General features: G+C 34.4%; 1 protein-coding gene across 1 annotated transcript in view; it reads right to left on the bottom strand.

Moving 5' to 3' along the window:
• The window catches only part of ANKS1B (ankyrin repeat and sterile alpha motif domain containing 1B), a 450,245-nt gene that overhangs the window by 388,859 nt on the left and 46,542 nt on the right, over positions 1-14,844 (bottom strand). Inside the window, exons 2-3 of the mRNA XM_019470850.1 lie at positions 7,526-7,606; positions 3,248-3,404 (exon numbers count right to left, since the gene is read on the bottom strand). Of these exons, the coding sequence (XP_019326395.1) occupies positions 3,248-3,404; positions 7,526-7,606 (238 nt within the window). The remainder of the gene's footprint in view (positions 1-3,247; positions 3,405-7,525; positions 7,607-14,844) is intronic.

The raw sequence follows: 14,844 nt of genomic DNA, 5'->3' as shown, positions 1-14,844 counted from the left end.
GATTTCTTATCTTTTATGTAATTTTATGATGAGTTGCCATAATAAATGTTTGTTACCCAGATGTCTTTACATAAACAAACATGTAATTAATCTGACTGTTAACAGCACACCTTTTCATTATATTTGATATTAATTTACTAACAAATCTTGATCTCATACTACCTACTTGATCTTCATTCTATTTATAATTTACATATTTTCAAGTCTTCATCAATGAAGTTTAAACACTTACGTTTTGTAGTTTCACCATATTTTGTAATTTAAAACATATATCATGCATGTCAACTAAGACACCTGTATTAAACATTGATAGAATTATTCTTACATAATTGTTATGTTGTAACCATTTTCTGCGTGTAGAGTTGCCAGTCTACATTCCACCAGCCCCATAAAATAATTGTCATTTAACTGTTTGCCTCTGTATTGTTTTTTTTCAATTTTATGTAATAGGAACAGTAGGGGGCATTCAGAGCTTTAGATGCTGGATATGGCTGGATATGATCCTATGATGCTAGTTAACTGCATTTTAAATGTGTAGAATGCAGTTCCATTAATTTACAGTATACCACAGTAAATCCATTAATTCATGTAATATACCTTTATGCATCATGAGCTTCTCATTTACTTTGTTGTGTTGTTCATTACTTTCACTTAAGTTTTTAGAAGCATTTCTTTTACGTAGAATTTTAATAAAATAGATGAAAAGCAAAGATGTGTTACAAATTAGTTGCAACAATTTTTAAATAATGAACAAAATTATTTTCTTAAACTGAAAGCACATACATTCTTAATGTGATCCTTACCAAAAAACCCCCAGGAAAACAAGTCTGACTTGAGTATATTATTTGCTGTGGTGAAAAAGTGTCAGGAAAAATGACTATCCTTCTCCCCAACTCTCAGAAGAAAAAAGAAGGAAGAAAAATAGCCCAGGTTTTCTTCTAAGCTGTAGCTTCAGCTCTGATCTGAGAGAAGCTATGAGGAGCCACCTGCCTTATACAGCCTATCAGCAAATAAGCAAAAGCCTCAGAAACCTACAGACTCATAAGAATGTACAATAGGTATTAGGGTGAGGATGCCACTCTGGTGTTATTTGAGGATATGTGGGTGGAGATGGCTTTATATCAACATGGCATTTCCCTCATTCCATGATATGGATAATATTCTCCTGTGTAGAGTGCTAATTAGCACGGGAAAGTCGGTGCCAGAAAAGTGGTCCTACTAAAGTTCCACCTACTACAGCTGGCCACTGTCTAGAGTGGAACACCAGGGCATTTACAAGGTCAGAAGAACTGTGTATGTATGAGTTTAACTTCAAATTTTAATATGATCAAGACTCCCTTAAGAGACTAAAGGTCCAACACTTCTTGTGAGGATTGCTCACACATTTTCCATTACAAAGCTTTTGGGTAAAACACATAAACAGCAGGAGATCTAACGACGAGACCTTTTTTGAGTCAGTGGGGTACAGAATCAGATGCATCCCTGCTTATTTGCTCCAGCGATCAAACCAGAGAGACTGGACAGCACACCTAATCAAGCTCGAGAATATTCTAGAAGTTTCGTTGTGTATGTGGGATTGCGAAGAAGTAGGTTTGAATTTACATTTCTCTTTCTCATCATACTGAAATAACTTTTTCACTATACCTCTCTCTGAAGTTCCTGCATAGCTTCCAGTTTTCTGTCAGTAGAGTACAAGGAATCTCTTAAAGCAAATGGATAACATGCAATCAGAAAGTTGCTTTTTTATTCTGTTGCAGAAATAAAACCGAAAAAAACCTTCTCCTTGACAAAAGGTAATCCTACAATTCAACTGGTTTCATTCTACACACAACAGCTGATGAGAATGAGAAACTCGGAGAAACTCCTAATCTGTAACTCAAACCACAGAATGACAAGTTTTGGGTTTTGTATTTTTTCTTGGATGAGCCAGGGTATTATAGGATTTCCCAGAAGACTGTCACATAGGCATATTTTATTACTTTATTTTCCTATATTTCTTGCACTAATACTTGATATTCGTATCATAGTTACTGTACGGATTCCAATGGCTAAGTGTATAACCTCAAATATCAAATAGATTATTCAAGGAATGGCATCTCACACTGGTTAAGTGTTTGCAATTTAGGTCTAACATTTCTTATTTTCTCACAGTTTGCCTTCCCGCCACACTAACGTAGACACTGGGAGTGCAGTTCATTTGTTCGATTTGAGGTGCTGTAGGGTACCCTATCTGGAGTCCATCAGCCACTCCACAAAGACATGGAAATTCTGAGCATCCTCTGTCATACCTTCAGGCCCACACAGATGTCTCAGTTACTGCAGGGCCTTAGAAGGTACTGGATTTCTGTGTTTGGGCAAATGAATCCTGCCCTACTTTTGGTCACCTGAATAACCCTGTTGGCTCCTGTTATTACACTGACTAGACCGCTGTGGAATAAAACGGTGCATATACAGGCAATGCAGACACTAAAATTTAGATCTGAATCTGGAGCTGACTCCCACCTTTACATTCCAATAACTTCCTGATTACCCTGGCAAATTCAATAGCTTATGGTTACTACTCATACTTCACAGCCTACTTCCAGTCCTCAAGCAGTTCAGCTGACTATAGATGGTGTCAGATTTTAATTGCCTTCTATTTCTAAATACTAACCCTACAAATGGACCATATAAGAATATACAGAATGAAAACAGAAGGTGTGCCATATGTTTGACAACAGAATGCAACGTATTTATCCTGCCTTTACCCACTGTAATACTCTCATCATTTTTTGCTAGTATTTATGTGTCCTTTCTGCTGCACATGCATACATGCAGTCCATCTGGTTTGTCATTTATCTCTGCATATCAGTTCATTCACAGTACACTCAAAATATACCAAGAATATTAATTTTATCTCAAAGTTTTTCAGGAATTTAATACCTAATAAAGTTAAAAAGACACAGAATTTATGCAAATTTACACCAACATATATAAGATGCACAGTTAGAGTATGTCTTCATACGATCTTTCAGAAACAAGCAGAAGGTTTTTTCATACTTTTTAAATCTAATATCCTTTAGGTCAGTGTCCATCCAGAAGATATCTGGTATGCTTATATTGGAAGATTTTATCAGTCTTGGAGAAGAAATTACTGAAACAATGGAAAATATTTATTTTTTTTTAATTTAGCTATAAATTTGCCAGACCTAAAGAATATGTGCTGCTCTTTTCTGATGATGTACACAAATATTTTTTATCACTTCACCTGTTCATTCACTCTGGAGTGTGATGGCCCATGATGGATGAGAATCTTCACAATGTCTACATCTCCTCTCCAAGCAGCCAAGTGAATAGGAAAATAACCTTTATTATCTGCCACATTAGTTGATGCTTCATATTGAAGTAATTTGAGAACTATATCCCTGGAAAACAGGAAGTAAATCTAAAAATTTACGGGAAGCTTGTTTTATTAAGTTTTTACATGAACATATATATTACCAAAATTTTTACCCTGAATTAATAGAAAAAAATCCTGTATTTCAAGTGAAGCTGCTACAAAAATGAAGACCAATCATTTCTAAGAATGAAATAGCTAGTAAAACATAGCCAAAATGTTATTCATTGTAATGATTCTTACTTCTTATGAATACTCATCAACAATATTATCATCAGTTCTCTGAATCTGTTTCTTTCAACAGGATCACCTGGCCATGGAATCATTTTTAGAATTTGCCAGTCAAGGCCACGTGCATGTCCCTCAAGACAAACCTTCCAGGCACTAAAGGCAGAGAAGTATTCCTATCCCCATCATTGCTGGGTTCTGGACGCAGGGAGACCAGAGGGTAGCTTTATGGACACGGTTCTTGCAGTAAAGTTTAAAAGTAACAGGTTTTCTTCTTTAAGGCTCTCTCAAAGAGTTCTTTTGGAGGAAACAATGTAATGATGATCTAGTTAGATATATATTATCTTCTATGGAATAACTGCTTCTATTTTCATTTCCCACACCCAGCTTCCTGAGAGCAGTGAGGAAAAAAGTTATTTTTATCATTTTAATTCTTATTATATTCCTTTCAGTATTTTCAGTGTGGCTTATGATACATTAAATGAAAGATTAGTATAAGCTGGTATATTGCATCCCTGATTTTTAAGCAGTCTCCTGTACTTAACTTCAAAGGTTAAACTTAAAAATCAGCTGTGTGGTATGATCGTTGGTTATCAAGTATGTCAAAAATTAAATAACTTCTGTTTTATCTCTCTATTTGTCTTCTCACAGTTTGACACAGTCAGACCTCATTAGTTATTAAGTTAATAGCATCTATGATCCAGTGTTGGCAGTTCTATGCACATTTTTGCTGAATATGGAAACACTGGCTCTTACCAATTTTGCTCAAAAAATGGAGGGGGGGGATGGAAGAAGCTCAGTGCAACCTATGTTATGACTATAAACAAAGGCCTTGACTACAAATTAAGACAGAAGGTAAATCCCAAGGCAATTGTTCTCCCGACCTTGATGGAACCTTATTTAATTGCCTATTGAGAGAAAAATGTGGCAAGTAAGAGTGAAAAGAAACTCCCAATTGTCTCCAAAAGAAATCATAGAGATACTGGGGTCATCACATCTAAGCTTTGAGGGAGACTTTAAGCTGGATTTTACTTACTCCTGACAAGGTCAAATAACATGAAAACAACCAAGAAAGAGCAGCTCTGCTACAGAATCTTCTTAGTACAAATAAGGTTTGAGAGACTTCTCATGTCATAATGGTCTTGCAGTAGATGGTCTAATGAAGGCTAGAGATACAGAGTAGTTTGAGGGACAAAAATCAAAGGAAACAGAAATTGAAATATGTGGGTGAAAAACAGCAAAAAAACCTTCCACAAGTGAAATCTATAGATAATGATATACAACAACTATTGGGAAGAGTCTGTTGCAAGATTCAAACTACAAAATAGAACCTAGGTCTCCTTAATTCTTCAAGAATGCCCTGAACCATCACACTTCTCTAGGGTAAGTCTTTTTTAGTGCTCTGTCAGAACTTTTTCATTTTGTAGAAATAAATTTCAGAGAGGAGAAGACTGAGAGTCCTTAGCCCAGTAACATTACTGGGCTAAGTAAAATTACTTAGGGAGACTGAGATTCAAGTCCCTGCCCCAGATATGATTTAATTACTTATATAAAGCAGAACAGTTTCAAAAGGAAAGAGAACTATCCCAGAATAACCAAGGAGGAGGGAATTCATCACATACGATGATCAAGCAGAAACTTGAACACTGGCGTCCAACAAGTGTCCCAGCCACAAAGTATTGGTTGGGTCATTAAGTCTTATGTTCTCACTTTTCCTGAAAAACTTTGAAATCTCTCAAGTTCATCCTAATGTAAAGTGTGAAAAATTAAAACCCCAAAAGTTTTCAAAGGACAAGAACTTCTCCTAAGTGGGAAGGCTCTCATGTCAACCCAATATTGATTTGGAATATCAAGTTTCAAATCTGAAAGAGAGTGTAAAGCTATTTATTTGTTATTTGTGGTGACTAACGAAATTACAACCACCGGGTGTCTGTCCAATTCTCTTGCTGACAGTGCTACCATTGTAGCAGGATCAGTATGACGGCTTGGATAGCAGGTCCTGAACCATCATGATTTTCATGAAATAACTCATGATGTATTTCAGTTTACTTTACTATAACAAGCTATAAATGTAATGTCAGTAACTGCTACTTACCCTGCTGTGAGGGTAAGGGGTCATAGCAGCCAGTGGCCATTATGACCTTTTCAAAAGCTGCAGTTTTATCTGCTGCTGTAAATAACTCCACATCTTGAAGTTCTCTCTGACTTCAGCAGAAGTTTGGCCAACACTGTCTCTGAAAATGCTATTTGGCTTTTGTATGTTTTGGGATTTTATAGTTTATATTGCTAGGATTCACTTGAAATCTCCGATAGATTCAGCGTTTATACAGCAATATTTTTACTTTGCTGGGTAACTATTGGTTTATAGTCAGTATTAAACATACTAAAACCAGTTTTCATCTGTTTAAAACCAGTAATCTTTGCAAGCTAAGGCTAAGGCTTGGGCATTTGTCAGTCAAAAATGTGCAATGGCACAAGAAACAAACCATAAACTATAAACAAGAGAAATGTGATTTTCTCCCTTTTTAAAAAAAAGCTGAGTTTATTAGACCATATTAAGGACTTAGACCTAATTCCATGGAGGTAAAATATATTAATGGATGATTCTGAATCTTGCTACAGAACTGGAATTTTGGAAAATGCACAATATCAGGTTTAACAGTAAGTTAACTTCATTTATTTATTCAGAAACAGAATATCCTATATTCACCAAAAGATTGATCTGTACTAAAGAAAATATGCAGGTTTCTAGAATACAATTAAAGATACATCCTAAAGTTTTAATTTTTCCAAGGAAGAATGCAAAAATTGCTAAACGAGTAAACTAAACATATAATTATTATGGATTCATATGTTATCTTATGGACAGTCCAAAATCACATTAAAGTTAGTGCAAATCACTCTCAGTTTCAGTTGGGTTTTGATCAGTTCCTTATCTCCCACAGAGGAATAACCCAAAGCCTTATGTCAAAATTTTCCTTAGTGAAAATCCAGACAGTGTTAACACTGTCAGTTTACAAACAAGATAGCTGGACTGCAAGAAGTGGGGCAGCTCTTTCTTACACTGGTTACAGTGGGGTCCATCCCACTAGAACTTAGACCTCATTAAAAGCTTTCTTTCTTGTTCTGCCTTAATAACAACATGGAGTTGGCAGCATAATACAATGCAGGTAACGTAGCAAGGGGCAACAAGTAATAACAGAGGTAACACAGAACAAATTACAAGGTGTAATAACAAAATACGTAGCAAGTTTCCATTTTTTTCCTAACATGTCAATGCCCTAAAGAGTTCACCTGCCCTGGTATGCCTGTGCAGTACGCCTCCGTGGGGATTTTGCAGGCTTTCCCCAAGCTTGTTGAGACATGCATGTGGTAACTTGGATGGACAGCAGGGAGGGAAAAGATACAAGGTCCCATACAAGGTAATAGCCTTTTTTGTCTGCTTTCAAGTGTATAACTACTAAATATTCTTATCATGCTACTTTTACTTTGATAATGATTAATCTATACTGTTCTTTTGTTCCACAATAGTTTTCTTAAACATTCAATGCACTATACATTTGTACATACACATACACAAGTTACTACAAAATTTTCTGCTGTAATTTCCCACCAGCTAAAAAGCACTAGAGCTACCACTAGCAATAATAATAATAAATTTATTCAAAATCAAGCAAGAATTTGGAAGAACCAGTTTAGAATCAATAACTTCTAAACCGCATTTCCCATTTTTTATTACTACATGCTGATATCGATGACAGTGTCAAAAATTCTTATATTAATACATCCCATGGGAAATAAGAATATTTTAGTAAGACAGGGTTTGTCACCTTTCTGTGAAAATCTCAGTGCTATGCCACATATTTTTAAGTTACGCAGTTAAATACCATTCTACATAAAAACTAAAGGTGAGGCACTTACTTGTGTCCATTTAAAGCTGCATGATGTAAAGCAGTATAGCCTGAACTGTCTGTGCAGTTTATATTTGGTCCTCGCCAGATGCTGCGAATAAAGCACAATTGTAAAGTTATCTTTTTGGCTTTGCAAGTACAGAAATGTCAGAAATTCAATGTATAAATAATCTAAAGATCACTGCAACAAGTGTGATTAAACTTTAAGAGACAAATTATCCTGAAAAGAACTTAAAACATCAAGTTAATGGTAATGTAATTTATTTATAAAAATAATTTCACACATTCATCTTTACAGCAGTCATGAATTTATGTAGGGCAGTCTCAAAGACTAATAACTATTCTGTCATTTCAATTAGATCCGGTCTCTCAGTATTACTGTGGTAATTACACTGAGGTTATAATCTGATTTTGCACTACTTTTTTCACAAGTATATATTAATTGACTTTAGGTCAGTTAGTCTAGATTCATACAAACGTAAGATTAGTGAGATCCAATCATATCCTTTAAAAGAGACAGTAAATTTATTCTTCTTACTCGGCCCGGTATTTTAGCTCCCATTTTAACCAATTATATTTTTAAATAAATTATATATATATATAAAACAAAAGTTTAATAAATGATGTTTCTCTTTTTTTTGTTACCTTTCTGTATTTTACAGCATTTATTTTACAGTGAGCTTCATTATATATCCCATGTAACCAGTTTCACGATCTATTATGGACTGTTCACAAAACAGTAAAGGAGATTTTTTATTTCAAAGTAGAAAAATGTGACTGCTAATCTACCAAAAAAAAACCCCAAAAAACACCCAAACCTGGAAATTGGATACCAGAGGCATATTGAGTACCTGCAGGTTTTCTGCTAACTGACTACATTTGAAGCTGACTGTTTCCTTTGTGGAAGCAATTTTCTACCTATTTTTTTATTCCATAACACGTTTTTCAATCATTAGTATTAAAACTTCTAGGACACAAGATTATGAGTCCTCAATTACAGTCTGTTTTCTTCAGCTTCTAATACAGTGTTAAACAGTCATTGGCAAGCAGTATTTTCCCTTCATACCTTAGAATCAAGTGCTGCTGTTTAAAGAAAATAATCTGAAGCTAATAGGTAAAAAGAGTTTCTCATACAAAAGAGACATTTTTCATGACCTACATCAATAAAATGACATGTTATGTTTAACATGTGCTTTTTAAGAATTCTTTACTACTGAATCTGTATTTTATTACCAATGGAATACTGGTGTTGCAGACTGATCTCTTTTTCATTGTGTATATTTGAATGATTAATTAGCTCATAAATTTAAACTGTTGTTTTCCCATAAGTAATACCGCATGCATACAGAATTATTTGTGTGACACATTTGTCTTCTGCAGTGAGTGTAATTCTACGTAGTGCTGGGTACCTCACCTCTCCCTGCAATTTAATTTCTTGGAAGAACAGGACTGAAATATTTTCTTCAGTGCAAAGAAGCAAACAATGAAGTAATTTTTTTTTTAATATGCTCAGAAGTCTACAGATGTTCTTTTCTGCAGAAGGCAACTGCCAGCTATAAAAGCCACTCTAATCTTTCCAATTAGAAGAAATTATTTTAACTTCATGAATAATAGCTTTTCCATAATAGACAGATGTTATGTATATGGCAAAGACAGGCTGTCTTTATCTATTGGAAAGAAAGAAGTCCTTGTCTATCGATACTCTATAACCTCTTTTATACTTTTGCATAATATTTTATTAGTTATCTTCTTATTTATTGGATTCTACTTTCTTCGTTTGATTTGTACCAGCTTATAGGAGAATGAAGCAGAAAATTGAAAGTGGTATAGAAAGTCATATTTTAAATATTAAAATAAATACATAAATGACCAGAATATTAATTGACTTGGTTTTGCTTGCTTGCTTGGTTCACAGTTGTTAGGATTTGCCTGTTGGTGTTTTGTTCAAAATGCAAGGGATCCATGAGTTCACATATTATTCATGATGCATTAGGCCTTTAAAGAAAAAAAATTAAAAAAAAAAACAAACAAAAACCAACCAAAACCTAGTCCTTTTCTCCCCTAATTTTCTCCTTTAATCCAGGCACTCTTTAATGCATTGTTGTACTTCTTGACTCTGGTCTTAGGAAATATTTTTCAACTGAAACTATACTGCATTTTTTTTTTGAGAACTGAAACTTTATTAATGAGTATATAAATGCACCTATGTGAAGCTTCTCAGGACACTCAGGCTGGGAGACAAAGGACAAAGGAGAGCGAGTAAATCCTGATGACTCAGAGAGATGAGACAGGATGGACAGACTAATCACTGTCAGCTCCCAAACAGTACAGAAAGACATGTTCAAAATCAGAACTTGGTTATCAAACTAAAGAACACAGGAGACATGAGCAGGACTCGGCTGCAGGCATTTCTTTTCCCTTGGGCCAGTGCAGAAATCCCCTCCTAGGAGGTCTTGCATTACTGCAGTATTGCAACATTATTTCCTACAAAATGAATGCAGGTTCGGTATATACACTGGCTATTTATGCTTTAATAACTGACAATCAAATTCAGATTGGAAAGTCTGCAAATAGATATTCTTACACCCTAAAATTCCCAGCTCTGGTGAACAGTTCATCTAAAGCTCTTCTCTTGTAATCGGAATACAGCAAGGCAAAAGTATAGTGGTATATTAGCTCTGTAAAAAAGCATCTAATTTCATAGAAAACTGAGGTGGAGAAAGAGAGAAAGCCTAGAAAGCCCTTCTTTGGCATCATAAACACATACAATATATGAGCAATTATCAAACATACTGATTTATCTGTGTATTAAAACACTTCAATAGTTACTCTGAAAGCAACACTAAGGAGAACTTGGAACAAAAAAAATTACCATTCAACCTCCAGAAAAGAAGATTTTGACAGAAGATTAGCAGCTCTTTAGATTACTGTTAATATTGAATGTTCTCAAAACATGTTTCTCCTAATTCTTTGATGCAGTCAATAATCAAGCTTCTTAATTTTACATACATTAGTAAGTTAGGAATTTTTTTTCCCATGTACATCAGTAAATTAGGAAAATCTTTCTATCACTTAATGAATTTTAAGAAAGTAATTGAACTTACTTTTTGTGCAAAAAATCAGTTTTCAGTCAATGATGAATTAAAACTCTCAGTTAAAACAAGATTATCAATTAGTTTCTTCCATTATATCTTCCCAAAGTGAGGCACAAAGAAACTGAAGTCTGTTATGCTGCTTACACTATTGCCAAAAGCAGAAAGACCTTCTTATCACAGTTTGCTCTCACTGTGAACAACGAATATTGACCTTTTGAACTCTTGTCAAATATTAATTGGAAATACTCTTTACTTGGTAAGAAAATTAACATTTTTTCTTTTTTATGAGCTGAAGATAATTACGTATAAAGAGTAGCATTTCAAAAGTGATATGAAAATGGCAGACTAAAGAAAAAGATGGTTAGTTGACTGATTTGTTATTTTGCTATGCTTTTTGCTCTATGCAAGAAAATAATTGTGAAGTGGCTATTGTTTCACATGTATGAATGCAAAAGCAAGGAAATCAGAAGTTCATTCAGCTAATCTTCATCACACAGGCACACTCCCTATCAACAGTACAGGAACCATGCATACCTGCACAGAATGTCCATCACAACCTTAAATCTGTTTCCATCACATTTCCCCTCTGTACATATACTTTCATTATATTATTTCATTATTTCATTCTTATTATATTATTATTTCATTATTATTTAATTACCCATGCACTAATATTTATGGTCTTTATATGGTAGTTTTGCCAAGATGAAAAGAAAATACTTTGGTAAAATAAAATATTTTTTTTTTGGTAAAAAGTCATAGCAAGCTGCCTGATGACATCAATGTCTGCCCATAGGTTTCACTTAAACCTTATCTGATAACTGACTGGTAACTCTTTGGAATTTATTTCTTCTCTGTAAGGAAGCGGCAAGGAAGAGGATGATACTGTCTGGATGGAATCAGTTCCTCCAGACGAGATGGACAGAGCATGGTGTTCATGCCTGCATATTTTAGGGTCTAAACCCTGTTGAGGGCTGAGAGAGGCTTAGCACATGCCTAGTCCTCACCCCTCCCACTCCTCTCCCCACCTTCTTTCCCAGGTCTTCAATAGCTTTGGAAGCTCTTCCTAGAGACCCCCTGGCTCTTCAGGACTGTACAAGTAGTGAATCTCATCTTGCCAGGTCAGTTTTAATAGTGGGAAATCCTAAGCTTCATCCTGTTCCCATTGATGTCAGTGGCAAACACCAAGCAGCTCAGATAAATCTAGTTTCCTTATTGTTCCTGTGTTCCATAGAATAAATACGTATTACAGGAATTTGTGTTGTTCTGAGCCAAAACCTTCCAAAATTTCCATGTTTATTGTTGTTAATCTGACAGGAACACATTGCCTGAAGTTATTAGAGCACGTATAGCCAGGCTCTTATATTCATTAGTGCTCTGCCTACATTCATACACATTTTCAGTCATGTAAACAGAGCTTATACAAAATATATGGACAATTTTACAGAGCATTTTTGAAAATGCAAACTTTTACACAATAATATGTATCATCAATTATTCAGACACAAGATAATAATGTTACTTATTGTGAACAGCAGCAAAATAGCTCCCATTCTCTATTTTATGCACAAATAAATCAAATTGACAACCATGTTACTGTAACCTGTATAACTTAATAACGTTACTTATCAAATATAGAAGTGTTTAATTTTAGTAAATGTGATTTTTTTTTTCCTACAGATTCCTCTTTGATGGAATCCAGTGTTACATAAGATATATTATCCTGTAAAAAGAATGTATGTCTTTTTCATGTATGGTTTTACCTATTATTTACACTACTTTGCTGAACTTGAGATACATTTTCAAATTACTTAAAAGAAAGTAAATTTAAATATTTGCCTTCAGTGACAGTGGGGAAAAAAAACCTTTTAGAAAGTCACATTTTGAAGCATAATAAATAATTAATAAGTAATAATAAGGTACTCAAAAGTTGTACATGGAAAAACAACATCAAAAAAATGTATTCTAGGATTCTTTTTGAGCAAGTGCAGTTATAGGTCTTAAATTGACAAACGTAGCTGATGTCTTGAGTAAGGCTATCTTAGATCTTCTTTTCAGTATTAAAAACAGCTGTTGCATGCAGTAACTGAGAGTTAAAGATTCAAAATGAAAATAATCATAATAAATAATTTTTATTGGTTTTTATTTTTAAAAAATAAAAAGGAGAAGGGCAGAGGAATTATCCATTCAATTAATATTAACTGTATTTTTAAAGCTTATTGTATATATAATTCCAATTGTTTATTTAAGTGTTGTGTTGTATCAGTGTGAAATGTGACTCAAAAACATTCCATTTTTGAATGTGCAGAATGTGATTATCTTGTTTTGATTCCTGCTGTTTAGTTGTCTCAGTATAAATAAGACAACAAAATTTGTGGTCAACTAATTCATGGGATTAAGTACGTTATTTAAGTTCAGGCTCTAAAGCAGCTTATTCCACTTGTTTTCTTTAACCTTGATCTGTTTACAGTCTTGGCCATAAATAGTGTAAGTCTGAGAAACTGGGGAACTTCACCGAATTGTGATTTTATTTCAATACTGATTCTGTTCAATTGGTGAGTGATTTCTATTTAATATGAAATACTGAATGTAGTAAATATTATGAGTTTGATTATATATTTTACAACATTTACTTATTACTATACTTAGAGTGGCTCCTATACAAGTAGGTCTCAATCCTACACAGTGGTTTGATAATGAGGTAGTTATGTACAATAAGCTACTTCCTCCTTCAATAGCTTTTGCAAAATTTTATCTGTCTCGGTGAGAAACTGTGAGTCCATATATCTAGAGACTGCTACCTTGAAGTCTCCTAATAGCTGGATATCATGAAAGAATTTCATTGCAAGTATGCACTGCCTGTGATCAAAACAGAGAAGATGACAACCATAGGTTGTTCTTCCTCTTTATAGGTATATGATCAAGTTAATTCAACAAATCTTATTTCAGCAAAAGGCCAGGGTTTTACAAGATAGTTACCTGTACAAGATCTACAGGTGTGGCCTATATTCCATAAATTTAAGATTTATCATGGCAACATGAAATTACTATTGGAATGGACTGCAGATAATAATTAAAGGTAAATCCAGCCTCCACCTTTCCTTGGCAGTGAAGATTTCCAAAGGTAAAGGAAATTCTGCCATGCAGCATATATGTAAGATACAAAGATTCTGCTCAGATATCTCCATTCTCTTCCTATCAAGGAATTATGCACTTCAACTTGGAAATTTGAAGAACAAGTTGGGATAAGCTAAGAAAGGAGCATATATAAAGAACCATTTGATTCCTCATTAGGGAGATACAGCAGACATTCACAAAAAATTCTACTGGGATGATTCCGGGGTGTCTATCTGTAATTCTATGTCTTTCTGAAAGGCAGCGAAGGATTTCTTCCTCCCAGCTGTTGTAGAAGCCTCCAGTATACATATAACCCCTTTTGAATGTTAACTGGGAACAGAAATGTGAAGACAAATTAGAAGAACAGTCATTCACTCCCATCTAGCCTATCTAAGGCACGAACATCAATAGCTACCTAATAATGCTCAACTTCACAGAGCATGCCTGCTATATCTGTTGTGATTGAATTCAGAATTCGGTTTTGCTTTTGAAAACCTGTCTAAGGAATGATATTTGCAGTAATAGGAATATCCATAAAGATGGATATCAAGCAGTACAAAAAGAGAAAAAACTCGTAAACTCACAACATTATGAATTTAGCACTACTGTTATGTTTATCTTCTATGGATCATGCTTCTTTCCTCCATGAAAAGCTACAACAGTTGGTTAGAAGAAGATCTTTTTCCAAATATACAAACAGCAGGATCAGCACTTAAAGTGATAACACAAACATGGAAGTAAAAAGGGTAATTTAAAAAAGCATGTAGAACAAAGGCATCATGTCCTACACTGTAAGACTCAAAAACCAGTATCTTACCTGTAATTACTGTTTTTCAAGTTTTGTGAAATTTCACTGCTGAATGAACACTGACAGATTTAACAGACTACATCTGCCCAGAGTAAAATTTGGAGTACAGTGGCAACATTTAAAAGTATACAAATAACCTTAGTGCCAAATAGATAGCCTAGTATACTTGCCCATTACCATTCTTGCTGTTACTAACTATATTTTTGACTGGAGAAGTACGAGGCTAGTACAGTCATTAATCCAATCTGCCATCCACACTTTCTCCAGTGGAAAGAACTAAGAAAAGGCTGATTATAAATGACAGAAGTT

This window comes from Aptenodytes forsteri, unplaced genomic scaffold (assembly GCF_000699145.1).
Source record: "Aptenodytes forsteri isolate BGI_AS27 unplaced genomic scaffold, ASM69914v1 Scaffold128, whole genome shotgun sequence".
Classification (NCBI taxonomy): Eukaryota; Metazoa; Chordata; class Aves; order Sphenisciformes; family Spheniscidae; genus Aptenodytes; species Aptenodytes forsteri.
This window is presented reverse-complemented; position numbering and strand designations above follow the sequence as displayed.